This window comes from Phocoena sinus, chromosome 5, assembly GCF_008692025.1.
Source record: "Phocoena sinus isolate mPhoSin1 chromosome 5, mPhoSin1.pri, whole genome shotgun sequence".
Lineage (NCBI taxonomy): Eukaryota > Metazoa > Chordata > Mammalia > Artiodactyla > Phocoenidae > Phocoena > Phocoena sinus.
In genome coordinates this window covers 99,289,448-99,308,387 of record NC_045767.1, presented here as the reverse complement: position 1 = coordinate 99,308,387, position 18,940 = coordinate 99,289,448, and the positions used below count along the sequence as shown (strand labels likewise).

The following is an 18,940-nucleotide window of genomic DNA, read 5'->3' as shown; positions in this document are numbered from 1 at the left end:
TTTTCTGTAGCTCTAAGTGGCAGAGGCTTGTTTCCTCTATTTTCCTTGTTGTTTTGTCTTCTTCCCTGTTGTGTTTTTTCCCTAAGAATTCTTTGTTAAAGTCTGTCTTGGAGCTCTGTCATACTCCACAGATACTACACTGGAACTCTGTTGTCATGGTGGAAGGGTATTTGGGAAGCATTCAATAATCTTATATCTCTGTCTTTTATTTGGCCTGGGTCCCTGGGCTGTGATTTTCAGAAGTATTTCTTAAGACATTTTTTTCTCTTCTCCCATGATATAAGAAGGCTAAAGGGGGCTGAAATTGTCTAACTTGCTTTTCCTCAGGTGAGATAAGGCTCTGGTAATTTCCTTCAGAGGGCAGGACTTTGTCATGGAAAATGATATGGGTGTATTTCAAAATAGTTATCTTCTCCTCCCCTGAAACACAGGGGATCCCTGATCTTAATCATGAGAACTTGGTGGGGTTCCTGGGGATAAATCCTATAAAGTGTGGAGGTTCTCCTAAGAGTGGGGTTTTTAACTGTCAAGCCAGTTAGCATCCAGTAACTTGTCAAAGTTACCGTTTCACTGTTCATATCAGTTACTGGCCCAAGCAGGTCTGCTCCTGGTAAGCTGATCTCTAATGTGATTCTATCTGGCTGTTTCTTCAGTTTGGGAGTGGTGGTTTGCCCTATGACCTCAATTCTCCTTCAGATCTAATAAAAGGCATTGATTTTTCTGCCTGTTCAGCCTTTTTCTTATGATTCCATTTTCTCCATCCTCTCTTAGCATATCAACTATATATTTTAAAATTTTATAGTTCTGAAATTTCAATCTGTCTGCTTACATTATCCATCTGTCCTTGCATGTTGTGGGATGTGTCTTGCTGTGAGGATGGAGTGATGACTTCAGCTCCTTATATGCTGGAGCTGAAACTGGTAATTGCCTACAAACTCTTTTATTTTTTATTATTTTTATTTATTTTTTTGCGGTACGTGGGCCTCTCACGGTTGTGGCCTCTCCCATTGCGGAGCACAGGTTCCGGACGCGCAGGCTCAGCGGCCATGGCTCACGGGCCCAGCCTCTTCATGGCATGTAGGATCCTCCCAGACTGGGGCACAAACCTGCATCCCCTGCATCGGCACTTGGACTCTCAACCACTGCTCCACCAAGGAAGCTCCCAAACTCTTTTTTAAAAGTTCTTCCCTGTTTTCACTATAAAGCAAGGCTGAAATAATCCTGAGGAGTCTTCCCTGATCTCTCTCTGCTAAGTGAAAAGCTCCTGCCTATGTACTCTAGTACTTGGTACAACTACAAGTATTTCATATATTGACTCTTAGCTCTGTGACTCTGTGAATGCCTAGAGAACAGGCTTTTTGGCTTATCTTTGCATTTCTTGCATATGGTATAAATAATTGTCTGCTTAATTGAAAGGAAAAAGGAACAAAACACTGTTCACTAATTAAAAACAAAGTACTACTTTTATTTGGCTCACTTCTCCATTTATTAGATAACCACATGTGGAGAGGCACAAAGCACTTAAGTTTTACATAACTACAAAGTTATCACAAATCCCAAACTTTTTAGCCACAGATACTTCACTTACTCTGTTTAAAGAAAAAGCTTTCAAAACATCTGAGTTAGCCTGATACAGAGACCCTGAATAAATGGGAACTACATATTTTTAAATGCTTGTACTTCCTGCTCTAATAATGTCTTCTTTAAATTGAATCCAGCATAAAAGGGATTGAAATATGTAAGGTCATGATGCAAATGCTTTTGAGAGATAGTGAAATTAATCTGTACAACATGGAAAAAGATGCAATGTGCACAGAAATTCTGCAAGGATTCACTGAGCCATCTGGGCTTCCATGGCTTGTGCTGTCCATTCTGGTGCTGTCTGACTGATTTTCTCCAAAAGGTTATTCACTTGGAAACAAAGCGATTGGATCTGTTTGTCCCATGTTGGCAGGGCTTCTCGTGCTAAAGAAAAAAGGAATAATGTACAAAGTTGAAATTACTCCTTTGCAACCACAGTGAATGTTGAGGTAGAAGATAAATACAGTAACATTGATTTTTAAAAGTTTACTCCAAAAATCTTAGTTAATGAAATTAAGCTAATTAAGAAATAGTTAAGAAAAGTACCCCAATCACTGGCACAAAGTATAAACAAAACAAAACAAAAAACACAAAATAAAACCAAACCACCTCAACTGCAGCAGTCAGACAGACAACTTCACTGAGGCCACCTGTTCCCTCACCAATGTCTACTGCTTCGTAAGACACTGCCACCGACTGGGGAAAGTGAAACTTGAAAACACTACGATCACTGAAAGAAGCTAAAAGGTCACATATTGTATGGTTTCATTCATATCAAATATCCAGAACAGGTAAATCCATAGAGACAGAATAGAAATTGGTTGCCAGGGGTTGGGGAGAGAGGTATGAGGAGTAATTGCTTAAGGGGCATGGGATTTCCTTTTGGGAAGATGAAAATGTTCTGGAACTAGGTAGAGATGGTGGTTGCATAACACTGTAAACATACTAAATGTTACTGAATTTTTCACTTTTAAATGATTAATTTCATGTTATGTGAATTTCAACTCAATTAAAAAATAGTAGTGGAGGAATAGGTATTCCTTTATTAACAGTAAAATTTACTATAAATTTATTACCTAATATTGTTACAGATCAATGGAACCAAATAGAGTACAGAAATAGATCCAAACATATATGTGGAACCTAATATACGCCAAAGATCAGAAAGGATGTTTTATTTAATAAAAGATATTTGCATAATTGGCAATCCATCTTAAAAAAAAAACTAGACCATGCCTTAAAATTATACACAAAAATGAACTGCAGACAGATTAAATTTCTAAATATAAAACAATAAATAAAATATTAGAAGAAATTTTAGGAAAATATTAATTTTATCCCAAAATGAGGGAGACTTTTTTTTTAACATCTTTATTGGAGTATAATTGCTTTACAATGGTGTGTTAGTTTCTGCTTTATAACAAAGTGAATCAGCTATACATATACATATATCCCCATATCCCCTCCCTCTTGCGTCTCCCTCCCACCCTCCCTATCCCACCCCTCTAGGTGGGAGGGAGACTTTCCTAATCAATACAGAAAACACAAAAGCCATAAAATTCAAAATGGACATATTTGGCTGCAAAAGAGCTTTTAAATGTGTTTATGGCATGCATTGCGTTACAGAAACACAACTGACAGAAAGAGAAAAATATCTGTAACACAGATAGGAAAGGTGTGGAGGGGGAATGAAGGAAATAGACAAGAAAAACTAACATGAAGTCACAGAAAAGGAAATACTAATGGCCAATACATGGAAAGATATGAAACTTCACTAGTGCCAAGGAAATGCACAATAAAACAATAACATAGTATTTTCCCCTCAACAATTGGCAAAAGATAAAAAGAAGAAGAATATCCAGCTCTTAAAGATTCATTCTCTCGTATTGGTGGAAGTGTAAATGGCTACACCTTTCTGGAAAGCAAACTGGCAGTAGCTATTAAGAATCAAAATATGTATATCCTCTGATGCAAAGTATGCAACTTCTGAGACTCTGTTCTATAGAACTAAGTGTCCCAGTATATAAAGATACGCACAAGGAAACCACCTGAATGTCCATCAACAGGTGGATAGTTGAACTCCACGAAATATTATGCAGCTATTAAAACAAATAAATTAGATTTATATCTAGTGACTTGCAAATATATTCACAGTACATTAACTTAAAAAAAAACAAAACCACTTTGGGACTTCCCTGGTGGTCCAGTGGCTAAGACTCTGAGCTTCCACTGCAGGGGGCATGGGCTAGATCCCTGGTTGGGGAAGTTCCACGTGCCAAGCAGTGTGGCCAAAAAACCCCCCAAACAAACAAACAAACAAAAAACACTTCATAGAACACTATGTACTTTAAAGTATAATGCCACTTTAAAAAATCTCTACATGTTTTTACTTATCTATATAAGCATGTAGAAAGGCACACAAGACTTTAGACTGACATTAGTTATGCCAGGCAGCTGGGATCAAAGAATGCAGGTGAAAGTAGAAAGACATTACGGACTCTTCCTTTATTCATCCTTGTAACGTTTTACTTCTTATTATGAGCAGATTTACCATTGTAGTTCTTACATCTAAGAAAATTAGAAAGTAAAATATCCCATATTCTATCAAGTTGGTATACGTTAATTTAAATTGTGTTTACTTTGTGACGCCTCTGCTATACTCTTCATCATACACTGTGTTTGCTCATTCAATAATTATTTATTTCCCACTTACAACGTGCAGGGCACTGGAAAAGATGCTGGATATACCATGGAGAACAAGAGACACTTAATATCTATCACTAGGAAGCTGAGCTTGGTTAACAGAAACAGACATTTAGACAAATTCAGAAATTCAGGGTGACAAGAATGTATAACTTAAAGCCATACCTAACCTGGGAAGTCAGGAAAATCATTATTGATTAACACTGTTCAAACTAAGACATGGGGACAAACAGAAGATGGCTGGAGAGGCTGCTTGTGGAGAGGGATGACTATTTTGGAATGTTTCAAGTGGGAAAGAATTTACAATGCTGGAAAAAACAAAAAGTCCTGTGAGCTGGAATGGAAAGAGAAAACCATAAAGGACCACGCAGGACCTTTTGGAGACTTTGTAGAATCTTACTCTACAAGCAATGGGGAAGCCATTCATCAGCATGTCAAGGAAGAGAGTAACATTTAATAATTTGGTTTTTATTTCTTTCTTCTGTTTGTTCGCATTTTTAAAAGATCACAATCCCTCTGGCTCTACTAAGGCAACTGGACTAGAAAGGAGCTATTGTAGATGTGAGAAAAAAAGCTAAAAGGCTATTTCTTAAGCCCAGAAGGGGTTTCAGGGGTTCAGAACAGGCTGGTGACAGTAAGAAATGAAGAAAAGTACATGGATTCCAGATACACTACAAGGTAAAATTCGAAGGATTCTGGGCAGTGAAGAAGAGAAGGGGTCAAGGATAAGGAATGCTGGAGAAAGTGAACAGTGTAGTTTCTGGCTGGCTGGCTGTTTTGGGAGGCAGGCAGTGGAGGAGATAGTGAATTCAGTTCTGGGTATATTCATTCTGAGAAGCCCACGGAGCAATCAGGTGGGAAACACCTATTAATCAATTAGAGCCGCTGAACCTGGGACTCAGAAGGGAGATTTACACTAGAAATCTAAGCGCTGTCTGCATAGAGATGGTAACTGAATCAATGGGAATAGGTGAGATTACCTAGGGTAACAGTAGAGTGAGGAGGAAAAGGCCGAGGAGTATGTCCCAAGCAACCCCAATATTTAAATTTAAAGCACTATAGAATCTACAAAAACAACTGGGAAGAATACCTGGAGAAATAGGAGGAAAAACAGGAGAACAGGGTGAAGGAGATGACAGAAGTCAAGAAGGGGCGGGGGCACTCAAAAAGGAGTGAGTGATCAACCCTATTCAATATGTGGAAAAGTCAGGATGAAGCCTGAAAGATAAAAGGATTTTTGTTAAAATGGAAGAGACCTGACCATGTTTAAATATTGATAAAAAGAAGCCAACAGAGAAAAAAAGGATGAAAATAGACAAAATAATTGCTAAGCTCAGGTTCCTAAAAAAGATTTCTTTTGGAGCAGGGAGTGGCAGAGTTCAGAGAAGGGATCCAAAATACAAGAGGAAGAACTGGAGAGAGAGATGGAAACCATCTCCCATATAACACGAAAGAAGAAAAAGACAGAATTAGATCTATATTGAACAGAGAGTGAAGGAGGAGAAAAGTCAGAGGTTTAGGAAAATGAAATTTGAAATAGTCATTGCAGAGTAGGGAAAAAGTGGACTAGAGAAAAGTATCAAGAATCCCAGGCGGCGTAGAGAATTCAGGACCTTGAATTTTGCAGTGGTATCAATCTGTCTGGTGCTCTGACTCTTCTCCAGCAACATTAGTTAGTTACTCAAGTACAGGCATGGAAAAGATGGAGAATGGGTTCATTCAAGGTGAAGTTTTGCTGGACAGCAGGAACAAAAAGTTCGCAGGCAAGTGTTCTGGGGCATCTGTAAAAGAAGTAACTGAATCATGAAAATGATTGAAATCCTGATTTCATGATTCACGATGAATCATGAAATCTAAGCTGGATAGGAAGAGCAGTAAAGGTTAAAAAAGGGCTGAGCTGACTGAAAGAAAGTGAAAGCCAATAGACCAGAGGCTCCAATGCAGTCAAGGAAGAGGTGAGGTAGAAGTACCTGAGAAAGACCACTAGAAAGGCTGGGAAAAGGTCATGGTCAGAGTGGGATACTTCAAATTAAAACTGTACAAGTGGAATGGCTCTGGGTAAGGTCCAGGGCATAAATGAGGTGGGAAGAAGGGCTGAGGAGGTATTAGACAATGAGAAAGACAAGAGATCTACTTACCTGTCTGTCTTCATCAGTTTAGTGAGCTGCTGAACAGGAAATTCAACTGTCATTTCTACATGCCCAATACACGGTATGTGGTCAATAAATGTTTGGTGAGTAAATGAGTGAACTAATATAACAATTCCAGTTTCAAATTTTTCCACGGCATAGAAAATGCTGCATTAATTAGATTCATGAATATAAGTTCATAAAAATTATTTTAAATTATTTCTTTGGGAAATAAGCTCATTCCAGTAGTAAGATTCTGGGTCAAAGGAAATTGCTCAACATGCTTTAATCACAAATATACAACACTTCACTGCCATTTCATTATGATATAAACAAGCAAAACTTCTTACTTTCAAAATGAACTATTCCATCAATCTGATCAATAAATCCATTCATACGTCCTTCTGTTATCATTTGCGATGCTATCTTTTCTGCCTGTTCAAAAAAAACAATAAATTCTTAGACACTTTAATTATCATTTCTAGTTATTCACATATTCTCACCAAGAGAACTGAAAGCTCTTGGTTTAGTTACCCATCACTAAGCTTTACGTATGTGTTCATCTGCCATTCATTACAAGAATAAATCCTATAAATCTGCCTGTTATACCCCCCCAATTCTTTCTGGGTACAATCCATTATTTTAAGTTAATTGGGATCTGTTTTTCTTGTTGTAAGATTTTAAGCAAGAATCTAGCCTTCTAACCAACTTTTCTCTCTGCTCAAAATCAAACTAACAATTTTTCCTCTCACTGGGATCCACATCTCAAAAAAATCCCTAGCTTTTCTTATTTTATTTCATTTCAATTTTCACAGTATTTATCACCCCCAAAACTCTCTAAGACAGTAATATTTTTGAAGAAAATATTGAAAGGAGGAATAATGTTCAAATTTAAAAGGGAAACAAAAGGATTTAAAAGACCATTAAAGGGGAGCAAAAGGTCCTCTACCTAATTCCTAAAGAAATACTTCATGTTTACTGTCTGTTTAGTAAACTGGTTGTGACAGTCATTTTAGTAACTCTGACCATCTTCACAATCAACCCTAAATCACTCTTGAACAGACTGTGACTAGCATTTATTGTTAAAAATATATTCACTTCCCTTAGTCTCAGCAAGGGATCATACGTCAAAGCCTAAGAAGAAAGCACCATTTAATGGTAACTGAAGCCTTGGTTCCGAAATTGTTCCACGTCCTTTACTGTGTGTTGAATGTGTACACGTAAAGGAATTGTATTAGAAAATACTAAATTTAAATTTCAGTAACAGATAAAAGGGGATGTGACCATAACTACATGACTCTAAGCTCTACAAGTTTTGTAGTGAGGTGGATGGACTTGGAGCCTGTCATACAGAGTGAAGTAAGTCAGAAAGAGAAAAACAAATACCGTATGCTAACACATATATATGGAATCTAAAAAAAAATTGTTCTGAAGAACCTAGGGGCAGGACAGGAATAATGACGCAGACGTAGAGAATGGACTTGAGGACACAGGGAGGGGGAAGGGTAAGCTGGGACAAAGTGAGAGAGTGGCATGTACATATATACACTACCAAATGTAAAATAGATAGCTAGTGGGAAGCAGCCACATAGCACAGGGAGTTCAGCTCGGTGCTTTGTGACCACCTAGAGGGGTGGGATAGGGAGGGTGGGAGGGAGACGCAAGAGGGAGGAGATATGGGGATATATGTATACATATAGCTGATTCACTTTGTTATACAGCAGAATCTAACAAACAATATAAAGCAATTATACTCCAATAAAGATGTTAAAAAAAAAGTTCTACAAGTTATGCAAAAGTAAGGTTGATTGCTTGCTTTTACTGTTACTTAAAATTAAGAGAATGTTTTATAGATGTTATGTGAAATACCCTCTACATACGACCGGTACTTTTTGGGAATTTATACATAGCCAACCAAACGTTACCATGACTAAGAATAAAATTAACTCCCTAATAACTCAGTCAACTTCTTAAGTTAAATCAAGCACAGAAGTTACAACAGAATAGCCTAGAGTATTACCATAGTCATTCTCTCAAAGAGATGAATTTTTTAAACTTTGAGTCAATCTAGGGCAGAAAAAAGAATTAAGCATAGATCAAATGTTAGTTAAAAATCAGAAACCACTATGAAGTGGATTTAAACAGATACTAAACAAAGATATTCTTACAAAATGGGTATCATAACCTGGAACCCCTTTAAGATTTCCATTCTAGGTCACTTTACCATAAAATACAACTTAAAAAAAAAACCAAATCAAAGACAATTCCATTACAGCACTATTTTGACATTCAAATAATTTATTTCCATCTACCTTAGGCTTTTAATGTATATTTTTGTTGCAACTGCCAATATTTATCAATTACCGTCGTCTCTTGGTATCCATGGGGGATTGGTTCCAGTAGCCCCCATGAATACCAAAATCCACGGATGCTCAAGACCCTTATATAAAATGTAGTAGTACAATGAATACAGTTGGCCCTCCAAAATATTCCTCCAAAGTATCCACAAGTTTTGTATCCGCAGATATGGAGGTCTAACTGTATATATTTTATTTTCTCTTTATGTCAATAATTTAGTCTCTTAACTTCCTTTTATGTATTGGAAATAAGAAAATACCTTAGCTGCAGGAATCTCTAAAAGGGCTCCAAGTTCCTCAAAGGTAATATTATTATATAATTTGCTTGCAGACAATAAATTGTGTTCAATAACAGCTCTGTCCAAGATGCTAGAACCTTAAATATAAATAAGAATGTTATAATTTTGAAACTAGTTTTACACTCTTAAAAGATGCATCTTGTTAAAAATTTTCTAGGCATGTACTAACTCATAATCATTGCCTTTATTCTTATCAAAATTTTAAAAGTAACCAAAATCCCTTAATACATTTTGAATAACATGCAGTTAAATACAAATAACATTTAGAAAATGATTGGCAAGTATTTATTAACTAGCTGAACAGATTTAATCCTCTGGGTTTGGGGTTTTGCTTCCTCAGACTAGCTACCAACTTCACTAACTTTTCTTTTCTTGCTATAAGCACATACTTTTATTAGCAAGCAGCAGCAAAACAATCATGCAAACAATCATGCTGTTTGTAAGCCTGATAAGTCAAAAAATACTGCTCAATGGAAATATCTCTATTCCCCTGGGCACTTCACAAGCACTTTACTCTGAGGCAAACGTGAGAAATGTTTGGAAGGCAGGATCCCTTCATGAGATATCAGGCATAGGATCCTCCCTTAAGTAAGATAATACAGGGCCTGACAAAGTTATGGACCTCAGGCCCCATCCTGAAGGTGTGGCTCACCCACTTTTTTTTTTTTCTTTCCAGTTTTATTGAGATATAATTGACATATAACATTGTATTCATTTAAGGTGTACAACATAGTGAGTTGATATATGTATATATTGTGAATTGATTACCACTATAAGTTTAGTTAATTAACATCATCACCTCACACAGTTATAATTTTTTTCTTGTGACAACTTTTAAGATCTACTTTTTTAGCAACTTTCCAATATAAAGACCTAAATAAACAGGAAAATATGGAAGACTTAATATTGCTAAGATGGCAGTACTCTCCAAATTGATCTACAAATTCAGTGCAATCCCAACTGGCTTCTTTGCAGAAACTGACAAGCTGATCTTAAAATCCATATGGAAATTCAAAGGACCCACAGAAGCTAAAACAATTTTGAAAAAGAACAAAGTTGGAAGACTCAAATTTTCTGATTTCAAAACTTACTACAAGGGACTTCTCTGGTGGCACAGTGGTTAAGAATCTGCCTGTCAATGCAGAGGACGTGGGTTTGATCCCTCGGCCAGGAAGATCCCACCTGCCGCAGAGCAACTAAGCCCGTGTGCCACAACTACTGAGCCTGCGCTCTAGAGCCTGCAAGCCACAACTACTGAGCCCACATGCCACAATTACTGAAGCCTGCATGCTGCAACTCTGAAGCCTGTGCACCTAGAGCCCATGCTCTGCAACAAGAGAAGCCACTGCAATGAGAAGCCCGCGCGCCACAATGAAGAGTAGCCCCTGATCACCGCAACAAGAGAAAGCCCGCGTGCAGCAACGAAGACCCAACGCAGCCAAAAATTAAAAATTAAAAAAAAGAAAACTTACTACAAAGATACAGCAACCAAGACAGTGTGGTACTGGCATGAGGACAGGCATACAGAATAATGGAACAGAATTTAGAGTCCAGAAATAAACTCACATTTACAGTCAATTGATTGTCAACAAAGATGCCAAGGCAATTCAGTGGGGAAATAAGAGTCTTTCCAACAAATGGTGCTGGGACAACTGAATATTCACATGCAAAATAATAAAGTTGGACCCCTACTTTACACCATATACAAAAATTAACTCAAAATGAATCAAAGACCTAAATGTAACAGCTACAATTATAAAATTTACAGAAGAAAACAGAACAACTTTTCATAACCTTGGATTAGGCAATGGTTTCTTAGATACAACACTGTAAGCACAAGCCACAAAAGAAAAAACATAAATTGGACTTCATCAAAATTAATAACTTTTGTGTTTCAAAAGATACTATCAACAAAGTGAAGAAACAACACACAGAATGGGAGAAAATATTTGCCAATCATTTATCTGATAATAAGATCTAGAATGTATAAAGAATTCTTACAATTCAATAATAAAAGCATAAATAACCCAATTTAAAAGTGGTCAATAAGCATATGAAAAGGTGCTTAACACCATTAGCCCCCAGGGAAATACAAATCAAAACCACAATAAGATACCACATTTCATACCCACTAGGATGACTAAATCAAAAAGACAGATAATATAACAAGTGTGGGAGAAAATATCGAGAAAATGGAACCCTCACACACAGCTGGCAGGAATGTAAAATGGTGCAGCCACTTTGGAAAACAGTCTGGCAGCTCCTCGAAAGACTAAATATAGAGTTACCATATGACCCAGTACTTCCACTCCTAGATATACATCCAAGAGAATTAAAAGCTTATGTCCACACAAAAACTTTTACATAAATTTTCACAGCAGTATTATTAATAGCCAAACAGTGAAAATAACCGAAATGTCCACTAACTGATGAAGAAATAAAATGTGGTTAACAGAATGTTATTTGGCAATAAAAGTGAATGTACTGATGCACACTACAACATGGATGAACCTTGAAAACATCACGTTAAGTGAAAGAAGCCAGTCACAAAAGATCATATATTGTATGATTCCATTTATATGAAATGTCCAGAAGAGGCAAATCTCTAGAGCAGAAAGTAGACTAGTAGTTACATTGTAAAACTCTGAGAATATACTGAAACCACTGAATTGTAATAACAACAACAAAACTATGCCTCAAGATTGCTAGCCTAGGGTTGTAATGACAATAAACAAAGATGTCCAAGAAAGATAAATAAGGAAGGCAATAAAGTCTAAAATGGAAGAGGAAGAAGACAAAATGCCTGTCCTATATATTGATACATAGTCTCCTATGAGAAATTTGAAAATCATTTGCATTCTCCAAGATCCTAGTGAATAGCCCTCATTTGAGAAAAGAATTATCTGATGTTATCTTTCTTTTTTTCATGGCCAGAATGCTCAAAGTCAAATGTGAAGCTCAACTACATCAATTCTAGAAACTCTTTCTTATTTATCTAGCTTTTGTTTATCAGACATCTTCTTGCAAAAGAATTTATTTAAAGCTGCTCAGAATACACAGAAGGCAAGAAAATTTTAAAGTTAAAAAGAAAAAGAGTAACAACAATCAAAACACACACATTACAGGTGGGCTACAAGTTTAATTTTTTAAACTTTCTAGCAGCCCATCAAATTAAGAAAGCCAGGAATTCCCTGGCGGCACAGTGGTTAAGAATCCGCCTGCCAATGCAGGGGACACGGTTGGAGCCCTGGTCCAGGAAGATCCCACATGCCATGGAGCAACTAAGCCCGTGCGCCACAACTACTGAGCCTGTGCTCTAGAGCCTGTGAGCCACAACTACTGAGCCTGCGCTCTAGAGCCCACAAGCCACAACTACTGAGCCCACATGCCACAACTACTGAAGCCCGTGTGCCTAGAGCCCATGCTCCGCAACAAGAGAAGCCACCACAATGAGAAGCTCACAAACCACAACGAAGAGTAGCCCCCGCTCACTGCAACTAGAGAAAGCCCGCGTGCAGCAACGAAGACACAATGCAGCAGAAAATAAAAATAAATAAATACATTTTTTAAAAAAATTAAGAAAACCAACCAGTTTATCAACTCACAGTGTTTAAATAAGATAAAAATCAATTGCTCCGGAGAATCACAACTAATCCTAAGACTGAAAAGGAATTTTTCTGAGGATCTGCATAAAGAATATCCTATAGAATAAATATCTCCTTTAGACAGAAAGATAATAATCAATGATTTGTTTCTTAAAGTACAATTAAATAAAAGAAATTCTATAGGTCAATATAATTGCTTCAATAATCTGTAACTCAGGGCAGTAAGACTGGTGAGGTATATACCTTTCAGCCAAATCTTACATAAATAATTCTTTACAGCTTAGATTCTCTTCAATATGGGATGACAGTGAATCCAAGGCAATGATTCTGACAGCTCTGCACGTTTGTCTTGACATTTTCCACGTTTCTGGTGGCCTACATCTATATTTTTATTATCATGTGTGTTACTGTTATAAGCTACTTTAAAACCTCTGTAGATAAACATACATAAAATAATTGATGCTATGAACAAGCATCTATTACAAAATTCTTTCCCAGCAAAGGCAGTCTGACTTAAGCAAATACCTAGGAAACATGACACCAAGTTCTATTCTTATTGGAAACACTTTCCCCTCAGTAACCTTGGGCAAGCTATTGTGCCAAATTTTGCTCTGTCTAAAATAGGACTGGATAATTATGCTCTGTTACAAATTGATGTTTAAGATTAATTAAGGTACTTATCAAATGGTTTGAGTCTTTAAAACACCAGGCACTATAAGCCTAGCCTATAATTCTTCTGCTCTTACAGTTTCCAAAAAATGCTTTATTCCATGAAATGCTTTCCAATAGAGCTACTCTTATACTTCAAACTCATATCTGTGTATAATATTCATCTTCAGTCAATACTTCTTTTATCAAGTGTTACATAAAAATATTACAGAAAGATATCAAGATGCTTCAAATTTAACATATGTTCTACTAGTGTGACCTCAATATTTACTACCACATACTTATAAGAAGTAATCATTACCATCAGCTGTAGTTGCTTTCTGGTGAGGCATCAGCATGGCAGCAAATTCTTGAAGTTGATTTCCTCTGATGATCCTATCTAGGTACATTTTCTCGAGGATTCCATAAGCAGCAAGTTGCTGGCACCTTTCATCCTTAAAAAGAGTAGCAAGCATCCGAGAACGCTGTTGTCCTAAGGGGAACAAATGAGCATCACATATTCTCACAATCTGTTTTTTCAATGAAAAGCAATCTTTTTTATGACCCCATTTTTGCCTACTAAAATATGCAGGCTGATTCTCGTTATTTCTGGTAGTTATGTTCTATAAATTTGCTGCCAACACTGTATTAGTGAATACTCAACTCCTGCTCCTAGGGGATATATGGGGTTAGGTTCCATGAGCCTCTGGTCACAACATTTTTGTCAGCTGGTCAATATGTAACCTTGTTTTGTGTATTTCTGTTTAAAGGCACCACATTCAATACATATTGTTGATTCAGTAACATTGAATTCATGGCTTACACTGTAACTCATGCCTGAATTAAGCTTACCTAACTTAACACACGTAGTTTCTCCAAAAGGCACATCACAGACTTCCCACACTTAAGTACACAAGATAGTACTTCAGCACTATGCTAGGGGCCATTTTAGACAGCAAAACCACCAACAAAATGCATGAAAATGTGGAGAATGTGGTATTAAACAGACCACAAAAAGGACACTTGTTTATAGTATGAGAGCTGAAACAAGGTAGAGCATTGCCTTGTTCGATCCCAGCTAGAAACATAAACAGGGAGACTCAAATTTTTTGCTGCTCTGCACATGTCTGCAAATGACTATGAAAGCATTGTGCTTTGAGTACTGATTTGGGGGTGATAAATTTTAGGAAGTAGGCAAAGTCACTAATGTGGAATCTGTGAATAATGAGGATTAACTGTATATTCATTTGTGAAGACTATGATATACAATCATTCCCTCAGTATCCAATGGGGATTGGTTCCAAGACCACCCCCCAATAAATACCAAAATCTGCAGGTGCAAAAGTCACTTATGTAAAGTGATATTGTTTTTGCATTACCTTCATACATCCTCCCCTATACTTTAGATCATCTCTAGATTATGTATAATACCTAGAGATGATCTATCTATGTAAATGCTATGTAAATCGTTGCTGGCACATGGCAAATTCAAGTTTTCCTTTTGGAACTTCCTAGAATTTTTTTTCCCAAAATATTTTCAATCCACAGTTGGTTGAATCTGCGGATGAGGAACCCCTGGATATGGAGAGCCAACTATATGCCAAAATGTTACACGTGGTTCCAGTTATAGTTGTTATTTTCTTCTTCTTGCTTATCTGTACTTCTACAATGAACATGCATTCTTCCCCTAATAATAAAAAATTTATAAAAGATGAACAAACATTTCTCAGATGGGAAACTTGATTTTCATAGTTTCAATTTATACCTTCAAGGACCTTTAAATGGTGAAAAAATACATGACAACTGATGACATTAAAAACTGAACTAATGGAAATAATATGAACAAACTTTTTCTTTTTAAATTTATTTTTAGCTCTATATACTGAAAGAGCCTAATGACAACGATACCCAGCATCAATGAGCATATCTAGTAACCTGATCTCACTATCCTCATTAAAAGGAACTAGAGATCCTCAAAAAATAGCTGATTTCATGTCTGAAACAGGGAAAATACAAAAGGAGCCTGAAGCATCTTTTTATGCTATTGATACATTTCAGGCAAGTATTCAAAGACTAATGGGGCTGTGTCAAAAAGACATAATTTGGTCATATTTGGGACAAGTTGAGCATCAAAAAGAATAACAACTATAATTTATTGTGACACACTGAATAAATAAAAAACAGAGTCAAATATACAAGAATGTTCACAGCAGTACTATTACTAATAGCTAATAAGAAGGCAATAGGATAAACAAATTGTGGTATATTCACATAATGGGATACCACATAACAATGAAAATGAAGAAACTGAATGGAACAATGTGGATAAATTTCATAAAGCTGAGCAAAAGAGGCAAGACAAGAGTATATATACTATATGATTTCATTTATATAAATACAAGAAGCGGGCAAAACTAATATATATTAACAATTGCTCTTGGGGGATGGGGTTGGGGCCAGTGGTTAGGAGAAAGCAGGACAGAATATTTCAGGGTGCTGGTAATATTTTGTTTCTTGTTCTGGATGTTGATTACGTGATGGTATTCATTTGTGACAATTCATCAAATTGTACACTTCTGATATGTACAGTTTTCTGTGTGTATATTATACACGCAGAAAAATAAGCTAAGAAAAAAATCCACAGTGATATTTGGAAAAAAAAAAAAAAGGAGAAAAAAGGAAAGCTCCTGAAGAATACTATCTAATAAATACAGAAGAAAAGAATTAGTAAATCAACATTTTTCATTTTTATTTTATATTACACATATAACGAGTGATCCAGGCAAGGATTATTAATAGATATTAAATTATGGAAAGGAATATGTGAAAGGAATTTGGGGAACAGGATTTTTGTAGTGTCAAAGCAGCACCCCATGAATTATTTACAAAATACACAGAGGACAAAGTACCTTTACAATGGAATTTCTACCTTAATCAAATGAACAAACTCAGCATCACTAACAGTGGGACCAACCTGACAGTTTGTGCTCTCTGACGTGATTCAACAGCAAGTACACAGCATCATTATAAGGTATTCTTGCTAGAAAAAAAATAACCTGAATCTAATCTCACCTCTAGCTAACTTCCATTTTACAGGAAATATAGGAGATTAAGGAATAAAAAAACAATATATGTATCAAAAAATCTAGGATGAAGGACATTTTACCTAACAACTTCAAAGTCAGTATTTTTTCTTTTTTTTTTTTTTTTTTGGGGGGGGTAGGAGTTTATTAGTTTATTTATTTTTGCTGTGTTGAGTCTTCATTTCTGTGCGAAGGCTTTCTCTAGTTGTGGCAAGCGGGGGCCACTCTTCATCGCCGTGCGCGGGCCTCTCACTATCGCGGCCTCTCTTGTTGCGGAGCACAGGCTCCAGACGCGCAGGCTCAGTAGTTGTGGCTCACAGGCCTAGTTGCTCCACGGCATGTGGGATCCTCCCAGACCAGGGCTTGAACCCGTGTCCCCTGCATTTGCAGGCAGACCCTCAACCACTGCACCACCATGGAAGCCCCTTTCTTTTTTTTAAGTGAGGCAACTATACAGTGTTGTATGTCAACTATATCACAATAAAGTTGGCAGGAAAAATAAGGAAACTACTCTAGACTAAAAGAGTCTAAAGACTAAAGAGCCATAATCACCAAATGCCACACATGAAGTTGCTCCTCGTTCAAGGGGAAAAAGGCAGGTATAAAAGATATTCTTGAGCTAACTGGGGCAGTGATAACATGGGCCAGCTGCTAAATTCTACAGTGGAATCACTGTTAATTTTTTTAGGGATGATGATGGTATTGCAGTTATGTAGAAAAATGTTCCTGTTCTACAGAGATACATGATGATATATAAAGAGGGAGTGTCATGATGGCCTACAACTTACTTTAAAATGATACATCAAAAAATATGTGTGTGTGCGCATGAGAGAGAGAGAGAAAGCAAATATGACAAAAAGCCAGGAAAGTTTAGAAAAAGAGTAATGAAGGGGAAGTAGATCTGCAAGATAATAAAACACTATAAAGCTATAATAATTTGAAGAGCATAGTACAAGTATATTCATAAATAGACAGGCTAATTAACGAAACAGAATACTATGTCCAGAAATCTACTACAGTGTGCTTCAAATCAACAGGGAAAAAAAAGATGGATTATTCAATAAAGAATGCCAGGTCAAATAACTAGCCATTTAGAAAAACAAACAAACAAACGTTAATTTCCTATCTCATTTCTTACACTAAAATAATTCCAACTGGATTAGGATTTATAGGTAAATTTAAGTAGGTGAAACTAATCTATACTAGTGATTACTCTTGGGGGGCAAGGGTTAGAGATCATCTCCTGAAAGCCTGAAGGTAAAAAATGAAACCCTGAAGCAGCGATTCTCAAAGGCGGTCCCCATGACCTTTTCAAGGGATCAGTGGTTGACACTAAATTTAGAATAACAAAGACATCCTGTGCCTTCTTCATTGAGTTGACATTTGCACTGCTAGTGCAAAAGCAATGGTGGCAAAGACTACTGGCACCATAGCACAAATCAAGGCAGTGGCACTGGCAACAAACTATATTATGCCAAACACTCAACAGTCAAAAGAGATAGTTTCACTTAAGAATGTCCTAGCAGCAGTAAAAAATTATTTTCATTAAATCTTGACACTTGAGAACATACCTTTTTAACATTTTGTGTGACGAAATGCGAAATGTACTTACAGCACTTTTGCTATAAACCAAAGTATAATGGTTGTCCCAAGGAAACAGTGCAAGCTGAACTAGTCTCTTTTTCATGGAACACATTCACTTAAAATAACAACTGACAAATTATGGTTTCCAGACTTAGGTATTTGGCAGACATTTTCTTAAAAATGAACAAAGTGAGCCTGTTACCACCAATCAACAGCATTTGCTGCCCTTGATAAAATTTGAGTTTTAAAGAAAAAAATTAAAATTTCTGAAAACTTCTATCTGCCACTATGAGGCTGACAACCTTCCAATACTTAAAGGTTTTTCTGATGAGATCAGTGGTAATACATTGGATATTGGATATTGTATAATAAAGTACATCAATATTTGGAAGCTCTGCATAAATCAGCAAACCAACATTTTCCAAACAACCAATACATGATGGTACAAAATCTTACATGGGTAAAAGATCCATCAACGTTGAAGACAGACCAAGATTTTAACATTATAGAGTGCAAAACGTTCACTGATATGGTTTCAGATGCCACATTCCAATTAACCCATAAGAAACTACACTACTTGTCAAGTTATAGTATCAAAGATGAATACCCACGATTATCTGAAAAAGTCACTAAACATGCCTCCTTTTTCCAACTACATATCTGTGTGAGGCTGGGTTTTCTTCATATACTCCCACCAAAACATATCAAAACAGGCTAAGCACAGAAGTACATTTAAGAATTCAATTTCTGTCTATTAAGCTAGACAATGAAAAGACTTGTAAAGTCAAAAGTAAAACAATTCCAATTCTCTAACTTATTTTGTTTTAGAAAAAACAGCTATTTTATAAAAATGTCGGGAATTCCCTGGCAGTCCAGTGGTTAGGGCTCTGTGCTCCCACTGCCCAGGGCATGGGCTGGATCCCTGGTCGGAGAACTAAGATCCTACAAGCC

The 18,940-nt window shown here is 36.6% G+C and overlaps 1 protein-coding gene across 2 annotated transcripts in view; it reads right to left on the bottom strand.

Annotated features, from left to right (window-relative positions):
• Window positions 1-1,121: 1,121 nt before the first annotated feature.
• Window positions 1,122-18,940, bottom strand: part of COPS4 (COP9 signalosome subunit 4) — a 37,447-nt gene continuing 19,628 nt past the window's right edge. The window contains exons 7-10 of one of the 2 annotated variants that reach the window (XR_004350044.1): window positions 13,645-13,815; window positions 9,031-9,146; window positions 5,898-6,848; window positions 1,122-1,965 (exon numbers count right to left, since the gene is read on the bottom strand). Coding sequence is in view for 1 of the 2 variants with exons in the window: in XM_032632918.1 (XP_032488809.1) it covers window positions 1,832-1,965; window positions 6,764-6,848; window positions 9,031-9,146; window positions 13,645-13,815 (506 nt within the window). In the remaining variant the exon portion in view is untranslated. The remainder of the gene's footprint in view (window positions 1,966-5,897; window positions 6,849-9,030; window positions 9,147-13,644; window positions 13,816-18,940) is intronic. The other variant, XM_032632918.1, reaches the window with a different exon arrangement.